The 25,256-nt window shown below is 33.4% G+C and overlaps 4 protein-coding genes across 4 annotated transcripts; 2 read left to right on the forward strand and 2 right to left on the reverse strand.

Annotated features, from left to right (window-relative positions):
* Window positions 1–4,507: 4,507 nt before the first annotated feature.
* Window positions 4,508–11,121, reverse strand: Stim (stromal interaction molecule). Its single transcript, XM_011144596.3, has 11 exons — window positions 10,914–11,121; window positions 10,637–10,776; window positions 10,436–10,555; window positions 10,237–10,349; window positions 10,017–10,132; window positions 9,758–9,927; window positions 9,497–9,640; window positions 9,248–9,415; window positions 8,826–9,090; window positions 8,366–8,440; window positions 4,508–5,392 (listed from the first exon to the last, which is right to left on the reverse strand). Exons 1-11 carry the CDS (start codon window positions 11,119–11,121, stop codon window positions 4,881–4,883), a joined length of 2,031 nt encoding a protein of 676 aa, XP_011142898.1. The 3' UTR covers window positions 4,508–4,880.
* Window positions 11,122–11,889: 768 nt separating this feature from the next.
* On the forward strand, window positions 11,890–14,983 carry sax (type I BMP receptor saxophone). Its single transcript, XM_025308085.1, has 7 exons — window positions 11,890–12,171; window positions 12,499–12,680; window positions 12,786–13,014; window positions 13,359–13,621; window positions 13,730–14,367; window positions 14,460–14,694; window positions 14,806–14,983. The coding sequence occupies exons 1-7, from the start codon at window positions 12,111–12,113 to the stop codon at window positions 14,941–14,943; spliced, it is 1,746 nt and encodes a 581-aa protein (XP_025163870.1). The 5' UTR covers window positions 11,890–12,110; the 3' UTR covers window positions 14,944–14,983.
* Window positions 14,373–17,662, reverse strand: LOC105185255 (uncharacterized). Its single transcript, XM_011144593.3, has 4 exons — window positions 17,277–17,662; window positions 16,747–17,198; window positions 14,933–15,186; window positions 14,373–14,715 (listed from the first exon to the last, which is right to left on the reverse strand). Exons 1-2 carry the CDS (start codon window positions 17,322–17,324, stop codon window positions 16,785–16,787), a joined length of 462 nt encoding a protein of 153 aa, XP_011142895.1. The 5' UTR covers window positions 17,325–17,662; the 3' UTR covers window positions 14,373–14,715; window positions 14,933–15,186; window positions 16,747–16,784.
* A 790-nt stretch (window positions 17,663–18,452) lies between these two features.
* Window positions 18,453–24,740, forward strand: mute (gon-4 like protein muscle wasted). Its single transcript, XM_011144597.2, has 15 exons — window positions 18,453–18,883; window positions 18,983–19,273; window positions 19,404–19,672; window positions 19,751–19,929; window positions 20,245–20,441; window positions 20,718–21,053; window positions 21,124–21,316; window positions 21,393–21,518; window positions 21,702–22,331; window positions 22,400–22,556; window positions 22,635–23,190; window positions 23,272–23,500; window positions 23,591–24,137; window positions 24,264–24,463; window positions 24,544–24,740. The coding sequence occupies exons 1-15, from the start codon at window positions 18,453–18,455 to the stop codon at window positions 24,592–24,594; spliced, it is 4,392 nt and encodes a 1,463-aa protein (XP_011142899.1). The 3' UTR covers window positions 24,595–24,740.
* Window positions 24,741–25,256: the final 516 nt, after the last annotated feature.

Raw genomic sequence — 25,256 nt, forward strand, 5'->3', positions numbered from 1 at the left:
ATTGTCATCTCATACTGCTGCCATACAAAGTGTTAATGGATAAGTCAACAGTGTAACATTCTTTCAGTGCGTATAAGATGAATGTTCCAATTAGTGGTAACGTCTCAATTTGACAATTGCATTCGTTTTCCTTAGTAAATCAGCTAATGCAGGTCCATATTTATCCTAAATATGTATCTTTATCCTAAATTTTATATACTATTGATTTTAACAAGTTTCGAATAAAGTTAAAAATCATAATAAATATATTGAAACGTCATAATTACAAATATACTGCTGACAGTGACAGTTACTTGCCAGCATCTTAGAAATTAACAATTAAATGTCAAATGTTTATTTGATAGAATAACTACTTTTTTAACTTTTTTACATCTAAATTGCTAATAAAAAACTAAACTATCATATTATTAACTGGTGCTTCAGTCATTTATGAGAAAGTATAAATAAATTGAAATCTCTTCAATTTATTTAGAAAAATATATAACTCAATTAAAAAGCCTCAACTGTTTAAGCTTTCCAATAAAATTAATTTTGTACTTTAATTTAACACGTGTATCATTAATTTATTAATTTGTTTTTACAATAAAGTTATTTAGTCACTAATTGGAACATTCACTTCAACACGTCAAATTTACACCGAATTGGGGCATTTGATCGTAATTTTTCCATCAGGTCCGCACGTACGTGCAGAAGAACTTCAATTCTTTTAAAACTTGCTGCATTTATTTTTATAAAATGTCACTTTTGCATTACAGGGAAGACGCGCCGCATTCGCGAGCGACATCGCAATAAGAATATAATAATTTAAATACGGACATTAATTAAAAATGTGTCTATTTCTTATCTAAAATATATTCAACTCTGATGAAGACTCCATATACGGTGTAACGGCGCGATGCAGAAATCCTCAAAGTAACTTAATCGCATACTGTTCAACTAAAATAGGTAATAAGGTTTCTGTGTTTTCACACTTTCAGATCTATCGTTCATTTCAACAAAGTAACACATAGCGAGATACATAGCCTTAGAAACTGTCCTTTGTAAATATAAAATCATCGTTTCTCGAAATCCTCTAAGGAAAAACATTGTTTCATGGAGAGAGAGTGCAATTCAATTTCTCCTTTTTTTTTTCTTTTCTATTTTTAATCATAAAATCAGATACTGCGGCGAAGCTGACACATTTTAGTCTCATATCTCCGTTCGCCCGTCTATTAGTCAAAGACCACGCGCTGCAAACGCATGAGAATTGATACACGCGTATCGATTCTCAACGTCGTTCGCCATTCTCGGACATTTCGCGTCGATTGCTCTTTGTGTCGCCGTTACATTTTAAGATCTGTTACATTGTATACTCGTTAAAATCATCATAATACTTTATTGACGTATCGCTAGCCGTTATATATGTATATACATTAATACTAACTGTTTTCTAGTATGTATGGATACACACTATTACTGTTTTATAATGTGTATAAATATATACTATTGCTGAAAGATCGATTTAACATTGGACGAACCACGTAATAATCAACAGTGTATATCAACGTTAGTCCGATGGCTCCTTCTTCATTTTGCGATCGGAATCATCATTGTAACTAACACGTCGCAATGTACAAAAAGTGCCCCATATAACACAAGGTGCATCGAGGTCAAGCTGGATGTGCTTGGCACGTCTCTTCAGGTATTTCGAACGCGTTTAAGATGATGATCAGGATGTCTCTTGTGCTACCTGAGATATATTATTTAACTTAGAAGGCGCTTCTTATTAATATTAATCGATAGTTGTGCGTATCTTTTGATTTTTCGTAGGAGAAAACGCTAGCCTGGCATTGAGAAATTCTTGAGGATACAGTATATCGAAAAGTATTGATCGTCGTTATTGTATGTCTCGGACGACGTGTTACACAATCACTAACTATCATAGATTATCACCGTGTGTGTGTGTGTGTGTGTGTGTGTGTGTGCCTGTGGAATGCGCAAGAAATATTGTGAATTCCTGCCTCTTGTGTGATTCCGTAAGGCGATAAAAGACGCGAATAGCAGAAAGAAAAAAGAACAGAGAAGAGGAAATCGAAAAATACGAGTGTTCACATTCGAGACATTCCGAATCTTCCTGCTGAGATTCAAATGTGTCAGTCTGCCCGCACAATTACAACAGATCTTCCGTTGTCGAAATCAATGGAAACAGCAATTGCATAAAACCGTTCCTAAAGGTAGATGTAAGTAATAATAATAATAATGGAAATCGTGGGACTAACATACTTGAGCGTATCACAAAGGAATATAACCGGATGTATAACACGAGTAAGATAAAATATAGTAACGCGCCAACACTAATTGCAAACGAACATGAATGGGAAACAATTATCGTCATTGTGTCTCATACGTGTGTACGTATTCGCGAGTGGAATAACGGTGACGATCGACTGCGAATCAGCGTGTCGATGAAATTGCGGAGTCCCAGCCTCGCTGTATGTAATATATAAGCCATCTTAAAAGCAATTTAATTCACTGAGCTAATATACATACAAATGAGAGAAATTGTCGACCGACAATCTACGTCAAAGGAGAAGAAAAATACATCGTTAAGATATGTCCAAACATACTACTGCTGCAACGTCATCAGTATTCGAAGAAGAAGAAGAAGAGGAAAGAAATGTGTGTGCTAAATGAAACTGGACTTCCGAAAGACACGTGACCCTGAAACAATCACTGGCTAAAATCCCGTGTGCCTGTGGTTGCTTGTGTGTGGAAAATTGGTCGAAATTTACAAGATGAGGGAAGAAAAGCGTTTCCTGTTTTCACATGTTGTATTCTTGCTAACGGTCTGAAGATTTGGTCTGATAATTGAAGAAGACTCTATCAGTGTACAATCGCAAAGAATAAACATAAAAGATCAATTAGACAAAGAGCCAATACAATTCCTTCGATATAAAAGGCTTTTATTTGACCTTTTATATTTATTTCTTGCGAGTCCAAAAATTACTATTGCGAACTGCAATTTGAGTGACCGAAGAAGAAGGAAGACCAAAGGGATTCCATCGAGAGACCCAACGCTTCCTCATGGGGGGGATATGTCTTGTCTTCGGATGCGGGAGAGAGCAAATCTCGAATGCTCGCGATAAGATCTCGCACGGTATTTTACGATCTACTTATCAGTACACATTGTACAAATGTATAAAATTCATACCGTAACGTGTTTTCTTTCTCTTTCGTTTTTGCTGCTGAAGTTTTAATTACACGTATTGCCGGTAGATACGGACGTTTAACGATAAGTCGAACAATAAGCGTTGTTGTGGATTTTACGCAGAGCGCAGCGCGACGTCGCGAAGATGCAACATCACGCAACATCGTTGTTTGTAACTCGATACGTAAAAAATCGCGTGACGTATTGGACGAGAACAATTCCAAAGTTGAATCTATGAATTTGTGTCTGGTCCAGTTTTAGCCGGACGACGACTTAAACTACGGAATTACATCGCGACCAAGAAGATTACGCTAACAATAATTATCATTATTACTAACGGCTCTCGCCGTGAGAAAAAATCTTATCTCGCAAAAATTTGCCGTTTGGAGAACGTTCAGTCTCTCCTAAAGTACATACCGAAAATATATATATGTGTATATGTATATGTATATATTGTCGCAATATTAGAGAACTCCCAAATATATTGCTTGATTCTAAAAAAATTGATCTAGGTCGAATGTCGTTTATTCGTAATGTATTCGCTAGTAATTACTACTTTACGCGTATGCAAATTTGGCAAAGTGTGGAAGGAACACCTGAGCATCAAACCTTCAAAACCGATCATTACGCTTCCTTGCGTTTATACGCGCGAGAAAAAGAGAAAAAGAAAATATGTGAGAGAGAGAGAGAGAAAGAGAGATAAAAAGAGATAAAGAGGAAGGAAAAAAGTGCGTGAGAGAGTGTCTAGCGTATGTTGCACATCACGCTAATAATCTGCTAATAATTACAATTTATCACACAAAACCGTCGCCTACATACCCGAGACGAGAATTATCGGGTCTGTTCTTTTTCGAAGAACTTTTGAACTAGTGCAATAAATTGGAATGACAGAAAATACATCTGTTTCACTCCAACTTGTTGCACTAGTTCGGAAGTTCTTCGAAGAACAGACTTATTATTTCGTCAAAGCACAACGAGAGGAAACGCAAAAATAATTGAAGTACATTTTAAATGCTACTACGCATTCGTGCCTAATATAAACCGTGCATTCTCCATTGTTATCAAAAAAATGATCTGTTGGAATCTACAGGTGTACTTTTGCGGGTATCTCCGTTGTAATAAATTCAGTATTCGACTCTGACGGAGTTAGCTACTTCACTGCAAAAACCGCACCTTTTTCTAGAATTCCTAGTAGTACTTCACGATTAATCACACACACACACACACACACACACACACACACACACACACACACACACACACACACACACACACACACACACACACACACACACACACACACACGCACGCACGCACGCACGCACGCACACGCACACACACACACACACACTCTCGATCGGAATTGCACGAGGTGATCGCGAAGGCCGATCTAAAATATGTACACTATTTTCGTGAGTCCGATGGATTTTGGATCGCTGCCGAATTAACTGCGACAATGGAGATTAGGCAATTTATATATCGGGCAAATGCGTAATAACACGCGGAATGCGCTCCTCCCGTTCGCGTCTCCCCGCGACATAACAACATCTATCTTGCGCTTAGATGCGTGACAGATTGTAATGGTATTTCATTTCGGTAGAACAATATAACTTTTAAGTGCACGTCGCGATTACAAACTAACTATAACGGATAGCAATTAAGTAACAAACGACATTATGTGACTAGCGGTTCATCACGTAACTTTAGTTTTGTTCTTCCTAAAGGCTGGAAAGTGCAGCTTCCGGCGCCTTCGTTTAAGCTCGTCGTTGTCGGCGGTAGAATTGGAATCGGTCGAGAGCGTCTCGTCGTCGACTGACATTACCGTAGGTAATTCCCGCAGTGGCTTCTTCCCGCTCGTCGTTGTCGTCGCCGTCGTGCTAATCGACGTTACCGCAAGACGATAGCCGCCGGGCCTGTCCGTAATGTCGAGCGAATTCTCCGAGTACGATGTCTTCGGCAGGAACGGTGAGGTAGCCTTGTCCTCGTTTAGCAGCATGTTCGTGTCCTGGCTATAAGAGCGTACGATGCCGCCGGTTTTCTCCTTGCACACCACGATTTTCCCGAAGGCTCCAGGAGTCGGCGACTCGTCCGGGCCGTCGCCCAGCACGAAGTGGACCGTCTCCGGCTGCATTTCCCTATCCGCCTCGCTGCTGGACGAGTCTGGCGGTAATGACGACTCCTTCCACACCGAGTTGTCCAAAGCACCTACGGATCACGTCAAGTAATGTTCAAATGTACAAGTTTCGTTCATCTCCTTAGCGTATTACTAATGGGGATAGTATAGGATGGTGAAAGCTCTGTGAAAAACGTGAAGCGAAAACCGCTTTGGCATGACGTGCATCGCCTTGGTGCATAAGCGGGGGAAGTTGATTCGAACTCTCTCGTGCATCGCTTTGACGCATCACGAGGAAGACTGCGGCAGGCGATATCGCTCTCACAGCGTCGAAAGCCCTCTTCTCTCCACGCTATTAGTCCCGTGGCTATATTAAAATGCACGTGTATTGCGTGACGCAGAAACTCGCAACGGACGAAACGACAGGCGTGATTCATCGCTTGACTATGCTCAGAATTATCTCCATGACATTTACCCCGTCAATATCGCGCGTGTATGGTATCTAGGGTGTCTCGACTCGGCTTCGTTTCGTTCCGCGAGGTCAAACTCCAGCAATCAATTGTTTGTTGATCGATTAATTGTTTAATCGCTTTACAGAGTTCTAGCTCCGTCGGCAGTCGTCCGTCTTGCAAAAATTTCCTTATCTGAACTGTGAGTTTCGTGCAACGTGTTCATCGCAATTACAGAGAGCTGCTATCGTACAATGATAACGTACAGCGTGACCATTGATGAATTACGGTTTCTAAAGCGCTAAAACGCATGAAATTCATATTCGATTCACTCTTATTTATTTAAGCACTCTTGTTTGTTTAATAGCACACGCTAGGCCTTGGGACGAGAAGCATGCAACAAATCAGAATACTCGAGTTCGGTATAGGTCATATTAACAAGCCCACATATTCTTGTGTTTTTCACAAGCTTGTGTAAGAGTTTATTAATAGCGATTAATAAATATTTTGTACAGAAAAATAACGCCGTCATGTAACGTAATCTTCGTAAAATAAAAAAGTGGACTCACTGTGATACACATATATGCGATACGTTTCAAGACATCGATATTTCTTTAACAACAAATATTTAACTGCAGAAAGATATATAATTTACAAAATCATCTGAGGGCAATGTATGAGTCGTAGTTAAGAGTAGTGAGCAATATGCTCTTTACAACTCGATATTCATCATCTTAGTTAACACAGCAGTACTCATTGTTACATTTTCTAACATATCACGTGTCTTCAAACGTAGAAGCGTGCAAATCAACTTATAACGAGATATGTGAGTAAAAAAAAATACAAAGTATCTTTCGAATATTCAATTCTATTATTACTAATAAAAATAAATTCTGTATATATATATATGTATATAACGTCCATAATACAGCGGTTTTCGATAGAATTATAATTCTACATTGAGATTTGCAAGAATTCAAAATAAAATCCGCAAGCGAGTATACGTTACAATAAAAAATTATTGTACATCTTTTTACAAATTTTACAACGCGTTATATATTATTTGTTGTACTATATCGAAATATATGTTCAATCGTATATTTCACGATATCTTTCCTGACGTTTGTAAAATCCGTAAAATCTATGTACATTTATAAAATGAGATGTCATTATTATTTATAATTTTGTACTTTGTGTAATGTCAATGTAATCAATATTTCAGATAATAATTGAGTAATTCTCCACTATTGTCATGTATTCATTCAAACTAAAGCAGTCGAAACTAAAATAATTGTCATAATGCCATGAGTAAATAATGGGAATGTAATTGTACAATTAAAATGAAGAACTAAGTCACAAATACATATCGAGACACCTTCTACATTTAAAAATTTCTCGTATTTATATAATATATAATATATTAATGCTTTATTTTATATGGTATATTTTATGATAAAATCTATCTTATCACATACATATATTTGAAGTGATTATATGAAATCACAAAGTTATGCAGAAAAAATATGTTCTTAAGAGAGCATACTATTTCTAAAAAGAGGCAAGTATGCTGTTCAGCCATTTTTAGAGTATATCTTTTACGTATAAATAGTAAATTGCACATAAAATAGGTATATATATATATGTATGTATTTTTTGCAATTTTTATATATTCTATGCATTGATATCACTTATTAATTTAATATTATTTGTCACAGCATTATTTTGATCCCTTTTTTGGTTGACTTATTCTAACTGGTACAAGTAATGGAACGTATATTTGATCTGTTTTATATATTCTCTACTCATAAGTAACTTCTATAATCATCATAACTGAATATGATCTTCCTATATTCTCCTTTATAAGATATGAAATTTTGTACTAATATGGTATATATTGGCACTGCAATAGCATATTATATTACTATTTCTTCATAATCTGTTGTTTATAGATTAACATATACATATATAATAAAATATACTCTATATCCATCTTATGTATATGTCACCGAATTTACTGACAATGTATACTTAAGGCACATGATATTTTAATGTTAACAAATTATGGAAACTATAACGTTGTATATCTGTTATTGGCATAAGAGTATATTAATGCCAGAAAAAAAGTATATCTCCTCTATAATACTATTAAACACAAAAACTTTATCGTTAGTAAACTATTATCAGATCAAGTTCAATGCCATGTGATGTACGGAATGTCCTATTTTAAACTATAAATATATATTCTCTGCTAATATTACGATATGTTGGAAGAAAGTTATTGTAAAAATAGGAACACTGAGATAATTTTACAGCTGCTTTCAATTTCCTTCCTCTATTTTTAGCAAAATTATATTATTTTTTGGACAGTCTTTTGTATTTCTTTTTTCTCGTTTGAAAGTATTCAAGTAAAAAATGAATTTTATGTTTATAATCACTAATCACTAATTTCCAAAATATACGAATTTACAGATTATAACAGGACACCCATGTTATGTATGTATATTCATATTACATATGAATATATGCAACAAGTGAACAGGCCACAATGGTATTTAAGAACAATACGATCATTGATATGTCAATCTAAGTACTCATGTGAATCCATATCCAGCTTACCTGCAGCACCGATCGAAGATGGAGCGTACAAAGAACATGCCTCATCATCTAAATCATCTTGGCTACTGAGTCGTCCTATAATGTACAATATATATAAACCATTTAGAATTTTTGGAAATTATAAAATAACTTACAAGTACTTTTCACCCGACTTTTTGCAATTAAAATTTTCTGACAGAAAACAATTACAAACGATTGCTTTGAGTCAATGTAAAATATACATGTTAAATGTTTTATACATTTGCATTAAATAAAAAAAAAATTAATTATTACTCAACTCTGTAAATATTCTATATTTTTTTTTATTTAGAAAAATATGATTTTAATAAAGAGGGATGCAATGAAAAATACAGTAATATAGCATTAGAATCTAGATATATCGGCATACATATACAAATATTTGCAAACCGTCATTTATCGATTATAAAAAAATGTATTGTTTCATTATAATATTAAATACCTCTGAGTCCAAAACCTCTACCATTGGGTGTCCCTCTATATAGAACAGTTTCTAAATAGTTCAATCCGTTATTGTTGATAATATTAAAACCGCAAAGAAGTTCAATTTGTTTCCAACGATGTACCCTTTCCTGTAACTCGGCTGTTACTTCGTTCAGAGCAGTTCTTGCTTCAACAATGCTCTTGTCAACTTCATCAATGGACTTCCCATGAGTGGATACAAAGGCACCCACCAGGCTGGAACGTTTTTTCCGCAATTTCTCGCACTATAAAATAATGCGTAAAATTTGTTTCTCATAGTGAAGTATTTATATGTTTGACTACACTTGATAAAGTTAATAAATAAAACGAAATGAGACATACACGTAATACAAATTTCTAATTGTTTTGCATTGAGAAGTTTTAAATAATTAATATTTTTACCGCTTCGCGTGCTTGTTGAAGTTGCTTTTCAGCTGCTATTTTCTTTTTCGTATATGCTTTATTTTCAATTTCATGAGTTAACTGTAGCCAATGTTGTAGTCCAGCCGGTGGTGACCAACATCTATCTTCAAGTTCACCTTCTGCTCGTTGTAATTCTAGCTTCAACATCTACAAAATATACATAAATTGATTAGAATAAAACAAAATATACATATATAATTTTATTATACGTAAGTTGAGAATACTTACTTCAATTTCTGCTTTTAATTGCGATACTTCAAGATCCGAATATGAAGTATGTAATCCCAAACTTTCGTCTTGTAAACGTTTCTCTAGATTCTGTTTTTCAGTAGCTGCGCTCTCTTGCTCCATTCTTGCTCTCTCCAGTTCTTTCTGCACAATTAATTATAATATAATGTTAATAAAACTCTTATTTATTTCTAATCTTCTTCTTAGGATCAATGTATCAATCAAACTATCTCTCACACAGTAATTAAAACAAAAAAATACCTGTAAATCTTCCAGTGCAAGCTCTGCTTTATGCAAGCTTTCCATATCTTTCATCATTCTAAGAAGATGCTTCTGTGAGTTTTTCTTTTGTTGATATGCATACCAGCAACCAATAAGTGCTCCAAATAACAATGTAACCAAGACTAAATCCTTAATACTATGTCCAGCATCTGTCAATAATTAACTAGTAGTTAATCTCAAGATACACACACAAACATATTTACATTTAAATATAATATTAAATAAATACTATAGATACCTTTGGGAGGTCCAAAAAGAACAACATCCATCGCTTTTAAGGCAATTTTTTGTTTATGAATGGGATCTTTGATACCCAAAACATTACTAAGATATTGCATATTGTTCACAGCCAATCTAAAGTAAATTGCTCAACAATTATATGCACAATTTATATATAATACAAATTATATATATATGTTTTTTTATTAAAGAATACCACTTTTGAACAATAAACTCACCGAGGAAGCGTAGCACCTGTTACACGATGCTGTATGAAAGTAGGAACATATTGTGGAAGCTCAACATTGGAAGTTAACCATTCTGATGTTTGTTCTATAGTCCAATTGTGAACCTAGTTTGCATTTTAAAACATTATGTAGAAATATCTATTTCAGTACTTATAATACTCTCCCAATATAAAAAATCGTATTGTATTACTTCTGATCGTAACCAAGCTTCCCAAAGTTCTCGCACACTGATGTGCATATCATCATTATGGTGAAAAGCTCTCTGTCTTCGTTCATAACCAGCCTCATATTGCAACTCTTCTCTTAGGAACTGTCAAAATTGAAAGTACATTTATTTTGCAGTTTTTCATATATGAATGTATAGTAGATATAGCTATATAAATAATCTTACATCATCAGATTCGGACAGATCAACATTTCCATTGGCATCATCATCTAACTGACTGTGAAGAGATCTTATAGCCTCTAAACCTAGTCGATCGTGAGAAGCCATCGTGATGCATGCTAGGTCATCGTTACAGGTGTCTGTAGCTGAAGTAAGTTTAGTAAATACATATTGTATTTAACGCAGCATTTCACATTCGTGCGACCAATGTATCGAGCAACGTACGATACTGTTTGTTTATAGTACTTAAAAAAAAAGACAGCTTAATATACTGACAACTTACTGGATTCGTGAGCCACCGCCTGGGCCAGTCCATCGGTAAGGGTAGCGGAGAATGCTGTTATCTTGGAATGTGAAGTGCTCGAAGCACCGGTGGTTTGAAAGGTTGGGGTAGAATCGAGAGCTCCGCCACTAGCCGCTACCGTGTCAAAGAACCAAAATAGATGAATTCCCAGTAGTACAAGCGCGTCAACGTTCACGGATGTTCGCATCTTAGGTTAGCTCCAGTTTCTTACTAACGCCTCGCGCCTCTCTCGCGCGGCCCAACAGATCCGCGGAATCAGCGGAGTCGCTGCCGAAAACTCCCAACTCTCTTGGCCCTCCTCTCACTTTCGATGCTGATTCGCAATCGTAAATATATTCAAGGTTACAATTATCGAACCCGGGCTGACAATATATCTCGACGAGCACATAACAAGCGTGACCGATTATGAGTGAAACAACTTCATAACTATGTCACGCGTTAATATTATTAGCTCCATAAAGGCAGGTCCCAACTTAATATCCGGGATACATGAGAATATTTGATTGCTGTGTTAAACGAGTCAAATTAAGTACACTGCGATCCCGAATCAGATGTTTTATCAAGGCCACTAATAGCGTTTCCGATTCGCACAATCTTGAGCGAGCGCGATTAAGACCAATTCTCATGTGAGCTAGTCTTTAGTTATCGCATGGGCAATTCCGCATAGACGATAATTACGGAAAAATACCGTCTTACGAAGATGGATATTGTTACCGCTATAGATGTATACATATCCGCGAGATATCTGAGTAATTATAAGTGGTCAAATTATAGGATGACGTTTTGAATACTCGTGCCAGAAAACGGTTGGTAACGTCGGTGTTCTCCGATTATCGCCGGACTTTCTTGACAGTCACGTAACTTTCGTAAGGCAGTCGGTCTTTAATAATATTTCGTCGGTGACGATAGTCTTACCATAGAATGATATAATATACACGATATTATAATACATGATATGATATAGTATACCAATGCCTGCGAGGACTATAGCTGAAAGAAAGAGAAGGCTACATCTTCCTTACACGAATAATGGATTTACGCATATCGCACGAAAATATTTATTATTTGTAAAGGATAACTATGAGGGATGTTGAATGTGACAGAGAGATCACGAGAAACAGCATTAATGTAATTTTACTTTGAGTCGAGTAGTCTAGTGTTTTGACGCGCATAGAAATGGCGGATGTTATATTTATCACGCATTTCGTACTCTTGTTGACATTCAAATTATGTACAGGTATGAGAATAAAATTCCGTAAATTATAAACGATACTCATCGTATGACGTAACTCCAAATAGAATTTAAGTGTCCATAGTTTTATCACATTTGAATTTATAGTTTTGAATGTTGTGTGACTTAGCTCTGGCAAATATTGTTGGAGTCTACCTTTAACATTTAAAATTTATAATATGTAGAAAATGTTTCTCAGAATGCAATATATATATTGTGTTTCTTCTTACTCATTGTTGCCATAAATTAGTACTATCAGTCAATGTGTTAAACATTTATTTCTACTATGTTTTGCTTAGTGTGTATCTAAGCATAATTTAATTTAATTTCCAGGCGAAGAAGATATTATTGCGTTACAGGAACATGATACTTCATTTGACAATGAAGAACCAAATCTGTCTGAACCATTAGATCATAAATTTGGTAGCAGTACAGTTGGCCAAAAGCTTATCAAGTGCCATATATGCGAAGATGTCGAATGTTCGCTACCTGACATCTGCGAAAATGCAATCACTGTAAATATTTTCATACCCTGTTTAATTTCTTGTATTCAATTTTCTTTTTATAATATGAATCTTTGATTATTACTTATAATCAACTTATTTCACTTTTCCTGACAGTGCTGGAAATCTAGAGTAAGAGAAATAGATGGCAAAGAATATGGTAGCCGTGGTTGTTATACATCAAAGGATCATAAGAAATTTTTGTGTAATAGAGAAGAAAATCAAAATGATGAACATACAGGGCATATTAAAAATCTACGAGGTGGTGCTCAATACTCTATAGAATGTTGTCAAACAGATTTTTGTAATATTGGACCATATCCTGTATTGCATGATTATTCAAACAGTAAGACAATTTAATACTTGTATTTTGTTTTATTAATATTTTAATCTCTTGGTTCTGAATTTTATTTCTTTATTTCATATCTTAATTACAACTTATAAAAATTCTTATATATATGTAATATATAAAATATAGTATAAATTTAATATTAAAATAATTACTAAATATAAACTAATGTTGAGTGCATAGATTTTATAAAAAATTTTCAATAAAGTGCTTATGTTGTTTTGATAATGAAATTCTTATAGAACTGTAGGTGAAATTAAATTGTGGAATTGAATTGTGGACAGTGGTGAGAAAATAATAGAGTTTGTTAAAAATAACTTATATTTGTGTATTGTTTTTAGATTCCAATAGAGGATATTATGTATTGAAATTAACGTTCGCAATTCTTGGGTCAGTGGCTGGATTATTTATCGCTGGAGGTGTCCTCTTATATTTGTTAACGACACGGAAAAAAGATTCAATGGCGCCACATCAAAACGAACTAATGATAGATCCAGACATCGAGCCTTCCATGTTACATTTCTCATTTCCTTCTTCAACACCATCCGCCTCTTATCACCCTCACGAGCTTAGAGCAACAGCTGCTGGTGATAGTACACTTAAAGTATGTGGTGATATCTCTTTGTATCTATTGTAATGCAACATTTACATGATATAGATATGCACTAATTAATTAATCTTCTTGAGCCAATAAAATACTTATATTTTCCAGGAGTACTTAGACGGTCGAAGCTTAACCAGTGGCTCCGGCTCTGGATTGCCTTTGTTAGTACAAAGGACCTTAGCCAAACAAGTAGCCCTAGTAGAATGTCTCAGTAATGGTAGTAGTGGGTTTGGCGGCGAAGTATGGCGAGGAGTGTGGCATGGCGAAAGTGTAGCTGTAAAGATTTATTTTTCACGGGATGAAGCCGCCTGGGCACGAGAAACGGAGGTTTATTCGGAACTCCTGCCGTCCAGGCACGACAACATTTTGGGATATGTCGGTAGTGATATGACTAGCAGAGGCAGTTGCACCCAACTTTGGCTAGTGACTCACTATCATCCGCTCGGCTCGCTTTTCGACCATCTCAATCGATCGCCGCATCCGTTAACACATCATCAAACACTTAATATCTGTGTTGGTATCGCTAACGGTTTGCTTTATCTGCATACGGAGATTCATGGTACTAGAGGCAAACCAGCTATGGCTCATCGTAACCTCAGATCGAAAAATATCTTAGTCAAGACCAATGGTGGCTGCGTAATCGCCGATTTCGCGTTAGCGACTACACAGGATCGCCTCTCGGCAGAAAGAGTTGACTTACGGCAAGGAACGAGGCGCTATATGAGTCCTGAGATTCTCGAACAAACGTAAGTGAAAGTTATAAAGTCTGAAGTCTTTATTTTATACCTATTGTACAAGTTATCTACATATGTTCACAATATTTTCTGCGTGTTTTCAGGATGAACGTTGAATGTTTAGAGAGCTTCAGACGAGCAGACGTCTACAGTTTAGGACTGATATTGTGGGAAGTTTGCCTCAGATGTATAAGTAATGGTGTAGTGTTAGAATATGCGATGCCATACAGTGAATGGCTATCAAGCAGTAATCAAGAACCCTCCATAGAAGAAATGCGTAAATTAGTCGTGTACGACCAGCGAAGGCCACCTCTGCCTAATAGATGGCATTCTGATCCGGTAAAAAAACATTTTTTCCATCTAGCAAGATTAAGAGCATAAATAAATTAAATTCGAATACTGTTATTGTCGTTAATGTCTGAATATTAACAATAATTGCTTCTGTTACAGACATTGGCTGGGATGGGAAAACTAATGCGGGAATGTTGGCATGGGAAACCAGCAGCCAGACTACCCATCCTCAGGGTAAAGAAGACACTTGTTAAATTAGCAGCTAGTGACTCTCGTGTTCACTTACCTCTCGACTGACCAGCGTTCTTCACTCTACTGAATTCTCTTTCATCCGTGTATTTATTACTGCTGCTTCAGCAACTTATCATGCACATTATAAGTTCGATCATCATCATTGATATCCATACGTTATCAAACTGTTATATCAAGAGAAATATGAAAAAATATCGTATATTGACATATCGAAGCAACGATATTAATAAGTTTGTTAATGTTTGGCGTATGGATTTTGTTGCATTACGTTCTGCCATTGTTATAATCCTGGAACGATGATAGTTTTAGTATACAGTTTTGCATTGATCAAACCAAATCGTCAGATAGAAATATTGTTAATTCTACAGAAGCAGTCGATTGTTCAGAGTTATTAGATGTGAAGAAACTATGTATAGAAACGTTTTGTTATCTAAGTACGATGACAATTTTTCTTTTTGCAATTTCTGCAATTTGTAATTTCTTGTTAAAAGCACAGTTACATAATCGACATACTTTTTACATTTTTGCTTTCTTTTAGTGATCGAAATTTGATTGGAAGTACATTACATGTACATAACTGTTAAGAATCCCGTCTCCTTACTGTGAACATTTCGATAAATGACATCGGATACGAGGAAATATATCTTTAAAATTCTTGCAAAATACGTTGACATAAAAAGATATAATAATCAATAAACTGATATATAAAATGGTCGGAAAATTTTACTTTTGCTTCAATAATCAAATAACTAAAATTATTTAATAATTAAATTAGTCACAAAATTATAATTATAATTAAAAACTTTATCATATATGTTAATTTAACGATTATTATTAGAGCAAAAGGTAAATTTTTTGATTATTTTACAGATGTACCAAATTAATTACAGATGTCTTTCGAATTTTCAATGTATTTCACTTCTTTGTGTTTCAACATATTTTGCAAAAATTTTAAGCATACTTTTTCTTGCTTCTGATGTTATTAACTAAGATGATCATGGTGAGCAACTAGGAGGTTTAATTTTACAATTGGAATGCGTGCAAATTAGAGATAATTGTAGGAGTATTTTGTGACACATAATTATTACAGAGTGTTTTTAAGTAATCCTAATTTGACTGGCTGGTTTTCACATATGGAAACATATGCCTTGTAAATGAAATCATTCGAGATTGCAAATGAAACTAAAATAAAAGCACTCTTCTCATGAATCTTCAAAAATATAAAATTTTTAATTCTGAAATAACAATTATTTTTTTTATAGATTTTTAAGTGACTAATGTATAATGCGATAGTATCAACAGTTCGAACAAATAATCAAAATATATTTGTAAATAGTATGTATTAATAGCTATTATTGTATATATACATATATAATAATACATATTTCATATTATGTATTATTCTAAATGTTATATATGATCTTGTATATGTTAATAGCAATTATGTAATATTATATACACAATACAATGTTATATAATGTTATGTTATTGCTATATCATCATCATCATCGTCATATTATCAACATCATGTCATTTTTCTCATACGATCGCTATCAGCGGATTATAAATAAAAATAGTTGGTAATGCAAAAATAAAAGATATGGAATGAAACATGATGTTTCAAACATGGTACGAAAGCAAGTAAAAGTAAAATTTGCCATGGAAATATCTTTTTACAATATATAATTTTATTGCTTTCGTACTCAATCTGTTTATGTATAAATATAAATAATCGATGCACTATTAAAGGAAGAAGTATGTATGTAATAGCAATTATATTCTAATCAGATGTAATACAATTATTGTACAAAGATTTGTACGTAACAGATACTATATATACAGACTTACCATAAATATGTCTCAACATAATATATTTTATTTCAAGATTAATTATTTTCCTGAAGTGGTAATGATAGCAACCTTTCTAAAAATATACTAATACTCGAACCATGAATACCAGCACATTGCTCAAAAAATTCACGAAGATGTGATGAATCATTCATGTGCAATACAATTATAAACATGTACTTCCACACTAAAGGTTCAATTTCATTAGAATATTCAAGAAGTGTAGGAAGTAAGTGTATTGCATGCTTCCAGTCCTGTCGTGCAATGTATAGTTGCATTTCTGATAATGCTAAACTTTTTGAAAATCCTACGACTGATATCCGTTTTCTTTTCTTGATATTCTTATACTTGTTGCAGTAAAAAGCAACTTTGTTGTTGCTTGAAATTTGATTTGTAACTCTATTATTTCTTTTCTCTGCATTTGTTTTAATGATAAGGTCTATAGCCTTTTTCTGAAATATAAAAATTACAATATTTTAATATACTTTTAAACAATATATATATTATAATTGTTATAATAAATAACATACCACATTTTCCCTCTTAATTTTTCGAACTGACTTTAAATCATCTGACATGATAATGCTCAAGGATTATTTTATTTTCTCACAGATATGGTTAATTTACTATTCACTATTTATAGTTCACAGATATAGTTAATTTATGAAATCTATATCGAAAAGAAATCTGAGACTTGCTATATAGAGCCAAAATAAACACCGAATAGACTGAAGCATGGTGATCTAAACAATAGTTGCGCTCAGCAGAAAAGCTGCTTTATAGCTGTTATAAAATTCGTAAATCTAATTGGCATATGCTCTTAAATTTAGCTGAATCCAAGAGCATACACGAATCAGATTCACGAATTTTACATAGTGTAAAGCAGTTTTCTTTGAATCTGTTCTTTATAGCTACACTGCTGAACTAGTGCAATAAGTTAAAATGGCTGTATTCAGCAGACTCAACAGTTGGACAACATTACCAGATTTTCCACTGAATCTCGCTTCTGATTGGTAAATACTTCTGGGTCTATGAAGAATCTAAAAGAATGCTCCAATCACAGACAAAAATCATTAAGCGCTCTCTAATCACTTTGTTCTACTGATTTTTTCTCAGGCTGCTTTCACATGGAGCGTAAAATGCGTACGCGTAACTTGCGTCAACCAATCAATTGTCTCAGCTGTTATACGCAAATCATAGCTGAGATGAATGATTGGTTGTCGCAATACTTATACTTATATAATCGTTATACTCTAATACTTTTATACATGTTTATATAAGGATTCGGGACTCCTTCGCCAGTACAAAAATTTATTCAAAATTGATAGTCTTTACCTCGTCGGTGGTCAACAGAGGTAGTTCAGACACTCTTTTCCAGGTGGCGCGTCGAAAAATATTTTAAAATTCTTACGAGATGGTCGTTCTTACGCTTCTTTTTAGTTTATGAGACTTTATGAGGACTGCGTTCCGATATTCACTGTCAGCACTGAAAATCTATAGTATACGTAACATAAACTATGTATTTTCAGTACTGTTAGTGAATATCGGACCGCAGCCAAGAATGTTTTCTTATTCCACAACACTTGTTGAAGTAAAATTTGTATGTAGTAAAATTCTTTGAGACAAAATAAACCCGATAATCTTATTCGCGCGCGGTGAAGTTTATAATAATTTATGTGAACTCAATAAGAATTAGTTTTATTAAAATGGAGAAATCTACAAAAAAACTTGTTCAAAACGAAGCTAATAAATTGGCATCCATCATTTCGCATAATAAATTGCCAAAGAAGTGCAATTTGTCTTTTTCAATTAATTTTGATTTTAATGATATTAATAGCGACAATTCTACTGACTCTGAAAATGCTGACTTGCAAATAGATATATCAGAAGTAGACAATAACGAACCATCTAGTAAACATAAAAGAGAAACTGTTGAAGAAATATCAGTACTTAATGAAATGGAAGAAGAAATTGAAAGACAGCTTGATGCTAAAGCTGCAAAAACAACTTTAACCGCTACTAATGTTAAACATATATTAAAACATGTAATCACCTATCAACATTTAATGACAATGGTGCAAAAATGGCTTCAAAACGATGCTAATTTTGGTCCTAAACTAACAAGAGCAAAAGCTAAGTATGTATTGTTATGTAGATTATATATATATTAATCTACTTCATATTTATAGAAACCATTTCTTATGTTGTGTGTAATACCTATAATTTGTTCTTGTAGGAAATTAGCAGATGCAAAAGTTATACCATGGCCTATTGCTATAGCGAACAAAGCTTCTTCAGAAGTACAGGCTTTGATTCAGGAAGAATTGCCTGAAGACTCATCTGATGAAGAATACAATCCTGAACATGATAAATACAGTGACGATGATAGAGAAGTAGAAAGCACAACAAACAGTGACATAGAATCACAACCATCGACTCCAGCTGATGCTACAAATATAGCTTCTACTGAACAACATGAATCATTGGATGTACAATATGATCCTGAAGGAATTTTTAAAATACCAGTGTATGTGAGGAAAATTCATCCATATCTACTATTATTTGATGAGAAAAGTTTATTTGCTACAATTAAATATTAAAAATTTTTGTACTTTGTAATATTACTTTAATAAGAATTGATAAATATTATTTTTAAGTATTCCACAAGTTTCAACACAGGAAGAAAGTATTGGTCAAAGGACACGATCTAAATTATCTCTAAGTGAAACTTCTTTGGAACAAATAGAGCAAGCATTTATACCACCTGATATAACTGCTGATATGGATGATTGGGGTTTTGAGCCTGATGAAGATTGGGATAATTTTAAGAAAGAATTTACACAGCCATTGGCACAAGAACTAGCCACAGAAGATGATCCAGAAGCAGATCCAGAATATAATATTTTGGAAGATGAAACAGATCTATGTAACTTATAAAATACCAAGTAAATTAACATAAATTAATTTTATATTAATTTTCAATATCAATTTTTAATATTAATAGTGGACAAAGAAGAACTCAGGACAGATAAAGCAGTAGAAGTTTCTCGTAAGGAATCGTATGATTTAATTGCAGAATTGCTTGAAGAACTAAGTGATACATTTTCAACACAAGAGCAAGAAATATCAGCCAAACAGGAAACATTAGACAATATCATGCCAGCAATTGAAAATAATACTATGGTAAGAAAAGATTATTTTTATCACTTTATAGCAATGGTTTTTAAATTGTCTTTACAGAATCTTGAAATTTACAATCTTGGAGAAACACTAGAGACTTTGCATTTTGTAGCACAACTATATCATTATTTGCAACAAATTATGATGTTAAAATACTTGCTTACAAAAACCTTATATAGAATTTTAAACGCAACAAATTTACTAAATTATTTTGACATTTAAAATTTAATTTAATTTTCTGATATATAATTTAAATTTCTGATAACTATTACATCAATAACAGTTACAATGGCAATATAATGATTCCGTGTGTTTCAGAATTGTTCTACGAATCTTTTACCTGTTGTTGCGGAACCTGAATTACCAAAATTAGTCAATCCTACACAACGTTTTTTGTTGGCCGCACAATTTCGGCAACATGTACAGTTAATGGCACAGCATTTTGTTATGACATACATGCATCCAGAATATCATTCACTGGCAAAAATATGTAAGCAGAACTTAAATAGTTTAAGGTACGATGACGATGAAAAACACAGTATACCAAGAAATAGTGAATCCGTTATCAGGAATTCTAAATGAACAAGTTGCCATAACTATTTTTATATATTTTCTTACTTGATTTGAGTTACACTAAATGACACTTTAAATTAAATACTGAATGAACTTGAGAAGTGCAATATTTTTTCTTGTTTGGCAATTTGTTTATGTAAGGATATTTTTTATATTTTACTATTTCATAGTTTGTACTAAAAAATAGATGTATAAAAAATGTTATTGATATTTATTAGATATTTGAACAATGGAACTAATTCTGCATTTAATGCAGAGAACTTGGAAGAAGCCCTTAAGTTGATATCAACGTGGGAAAATAAATTTTCTAACACCAAATTTTATGCAAATTTCAAGAAAAGTTTAACAGACAAAACTGTTAGGACAGGAATGTATTGTACAAATAGATGGGTGCATAAGTCTCAACAATTGCATCAACAATTTTTCCCCGAGTTGGAGAAGACATTTGTTGAAAGTAAAGCACTTATGTATCCACAACTTCTACCACATATGCCTTTCAAAAGTGGGTTAAAACAAACGAAAAACACTATGCCATATCTAAAATCGGAAGAAAAGTAAGTGTATACAGTTAAGCAGTTGAAATGAAGAGGAATGGAATTTTATTTAATTATGATATTTCTCTAGTTTAATTGCATTTGGTATCGAGCAGTATCTGCCATATGTTGCATCTAAGCCGAGCAAGTTTAAAAATAAGAAAATGCAATTATTCGATGCACTTCAACTTACTCATCACTATCTGTTACCATGTAGAAATGCACAAGGGCTATTGTATCATATATCCAAACGCCGCATTTCTCACGATGAAAATCCAATCAAGGTATCTACATATCTAAATATCTAAGATACTTGTATTAAACAATCAGTTGTATATGTGTACTTAAATTTTGTTACAGCATTATTTTGAAAAAGGTTGTGCTCCCAGAATAATACACTATGTGTCGATTACAGAAAAGCCTAAAGCACCAAAAGATCAACCATTAGAATTTTTACCTTTAAGGTGGCGAATATATCTGAGTAAAGTAAATACAATAATTATAAACTAAGCAATTATAACTTAATTTTTATATCTAACCAAAAAATGCTATATTACAATATTTGATATATAGTATTTTGCTTGTATGTTATATTATACATGTAATAATTCTATAACTTTATAACACATTCTATCCAATTTAATATTAATTATCTATTTATTATTCTAGAAGAGACACAAAAATGATTTGATGAAAAATGAGCATGACTCATGTAGCAATCTGGGTCTAAGAAAACAAGGGATTTATATGAATGAAACTATAAAGTCATATCCTATTGTCTCTAGCAATCATCCTTTGCGAAATCCAATTGTGAATATGCTACCCAAAATCTTACCCGCAACTTTAAATCCGAAAGCTTCAAATTCAAATATTAACAAGAATGATGCTTCTAACAAAAAAACTGCATTTAATGAGGATAACAATGACAGAGAAATATCCGACAATAATCAACAAACTAATAGAGAACAAACAGAAACAAACAAAGCATGTAGAAACTTTCGTGATTCCTTAAAAATTACTAAAGAATCAATACAGACTGATAAAATACAAGATAAAAATAACACCAAATTAAATACTATATCAACAAGAAGCTCAAAAGTACCCGATAATTTGTCACATATATCACCAGGATTACGCAAGACTACACCCCGATTAGCAAAAACAAGAAGTGCCCAAAATATGAAATTAATGGCACAAGTTTTGGGTTCGAAAAGTTCGTCTAATTGCAGTACTTTAAAACCTAAGGAAAAGGACAATGTAGATAAAGCCGTTAGTGACGATTGTACCACGTCAAAAGTTGTAAGTTCTATTCTGTTACATTGAAGAAATCATTAGCTAATGTTTTCAAATTATGATGTATCTTGCAGGATAATGAAGAAGAAATAGCAGAATTAATGTTAGCCAGTTCTACAATAATAAAAGATTCCGTGAGTAGAAAAAAGGCTAGACAAACCAGAGAATTAGAAATTATAAAAAGGTTAATAAAAGCCGAAAATCCATTGACCGAAGAAGAACGTGAAACTAGTAAGTTCATCAAGTAATTATAATAATGGCCACGTGATAAAATGAAAATATAATCTCTTTTAATCTGGATTTTTGTAGAATTTGCAGCGTCGTTTCTTCAAAAACTGCTTTTGAGATTGGAATCTAATAATCCAGAAACATTTAGAGCTGTGATAAAATTGTATTTAGATTATAGTGACAAATTAGATAGTATCAATCAAACAGTTACTGACTCATCATTTCTCGGAGAATTGCATACACTATCAAATAAGGAGATGTTACAAAATAGTGCAATCCAAAAGGACATATTAACAGTTAGATTGTACGAAGATATTTGTAAAAAGTTGCAAGACTATCCGGAAATGTATACAGATTTTCTGTTGTTCCTCAAACCACATCAAGCTGCAATGATTGACAAATCCGTGGAATACATGATGCTACAAAAAATGAACGATTTCGTGCGCGTTGCACAAATTTATTTTATTAAGCAACCATCACGAATAGCAAAGATGATGCAGGCTATCACGCAGCTTTCGTCCGATCCACATACAACTTTAGAGAACGTTCAAACCGTTATGAGTTCTGTTTTTAAAGGCCATCCATTCGTTATGGATTTATTCTTGCAAATTCTACCTACTGCAAGGCCTCCTGAAAGGTAATAATTATCGTCTATTTATATTATTTGGGACGTTTATGAAATTATGGAATTATCACAAAATTTATATACTTTCACTAGCTTATTCGCACCCCATATGTTTGAGAACTTGACGTGTCCATTAGGACCTTGTGATAAAAATATACCTTCCATCGAAAACATACCAGAGCTATATGAGAATATAGAATTACCTGTGGCAGCATGTCAGGAAGACCCATATGGTGGAGAACATTGTAAGTGCGATTGTCACAACACGGATGATCCGAATCTCAAAAATAATTCAGAACATTGTGTTTCCTGTGGTACACGGGTATGTATCCCACAATAAAATTTAATTATGTACTTTTTCTGCTTCATAACGTTTTTATTATGATGGACTAATTTATTCCTTTAAATATAGTTCCTTAATGGAAGAATTTATCTTCAAACTCCTGAGGGTTTACGACCTGCAAAAATTACATTCCCTGGAGAAAATCAGGAGAAGTTAGAAAACATTGCACGCGTGTCGTTAAAAGCTGCTGATAAAGTCATTCCTCCAATTTCGTCTAAAAGGAGACGGAAAACGCCAAAAAATGATTCTAGTCATGATGACGTTTGTCAAAAACAATGTGCCACAAAATATTTACCACTAAAAGATAATGAAGATAACGAAAAAACCGAAACGAAGCCCAAGAGGGGTGTTAAATTTACGCTAAAAACTACAAATCAGAAGAAAGTTTTGAAAAGAATAAGCACTGCAGATCATACAATTGCGAGTAAAAAGATGCGTATGTTTCAGTGCAAAAACAAGGAAGATAAGAAGACTGAAGAAAGCGACATTTTATTAGAACGCAATGAACATGATGTTACAGAGTCTGAAAAATCCAATGAACGTACAAAAATAGAGGCCAATATAAAGCAGTTATCAATACAAAATAATTTGTTGAGCACCAAAATAATAACACAAGGTACTCCAAGTACAAATACTGGAAGTGCTTCAAATAAGTCATAAATCATATTATTATTCAATTCTTTCAATTAATAATAACAGCAGAAATATAATGTAACAATACCAACATATTGTTTTATTATAGGTAATCAAGATACAGGTGTAGAAACAGCAATTCCAATAACTGTAATCGAGGATAATACGCAATCGAAGTCTGATTCAACAAACATTAAACCTTGGACACGCCAGGAAGATATGATCCTGCTGCAAAGTATTAAAAAAGAATATTCTGAAAATTCCTTTCAATTGATCAGTGAAAAATTAGAAAATCGTACTGTTGAACAGGTAATCTTTTATTTTATACTTTCCAGACACGTTTCGTGTTTAATATATATGTATGTGACCAAGTTATATTATAAATACAGGTGAAAGAGAGATGCCAAACTTTGCTTTCCTTACTGCAGAAAATGATGTGAATTGTACAATACAATACAGACAGATTGTACAATAGTGTATATGCTATTAAAATATGTAAATAATACATTAGTATTAATATAATTATATTATACAGTAATTGTTACAATAGTCTTAATATTTGTGCGACTGGATTAAGAATTTTTAATTATGACATTGATTTGTTATTATTTAATTTATTATTTATTATTAATTGTTGAAAGTAGAGGAAATAATCCTGCCACAAAGGAACATATTTGTCACAGTGATATATTCATCTTAAGGTCTAAAAAGAAATTCGCATATTTAGAAAATACTAATAATTTTATATTAAATATTAAGAGTCTATAGGAAATATAATAAAAGCAAATCCCGAGTTGATTTTGACAGCATCATATGGTAAGAATAAGAAATAGCACTTCTATGCATAGATGTATATTCATGCAAATGCAAATCTAAAGCCGAGGTACAGAAAAACTTAAGCAATAAGCAGACGACCCAATTACAGTTGAATATTTTTGAGTCGTAAAAAGAATAATTGATTAGTCAATTTCCTTACTCCTTATGTCATACTGCTTAAGTTTTTCTATATGTCCAAGCTCTTATACTCTTATGTTGTCATATATTTTGTTGTTTAAAATTTGAGAACAAAAAGCTTTCATGGCTTTCGGGCAATTAAGCAGTA

Source organism: Harpegnathos saltator, unplaced genomic scaffold (genome assembly GCF_003227715.2).
Source record: "Harpegnathos saltator strain DR-91 unplaced genomic scaffold, Hsal_v8.6 scaffold139, whole genome shotgun sequence".
Taxonomy (NCBI): Eukaryota; Metazoa; Arthropoda; class Insecta; order Hymenoptera; family Formicidae; genus Harpegnathos; species Harpegnathos saltator.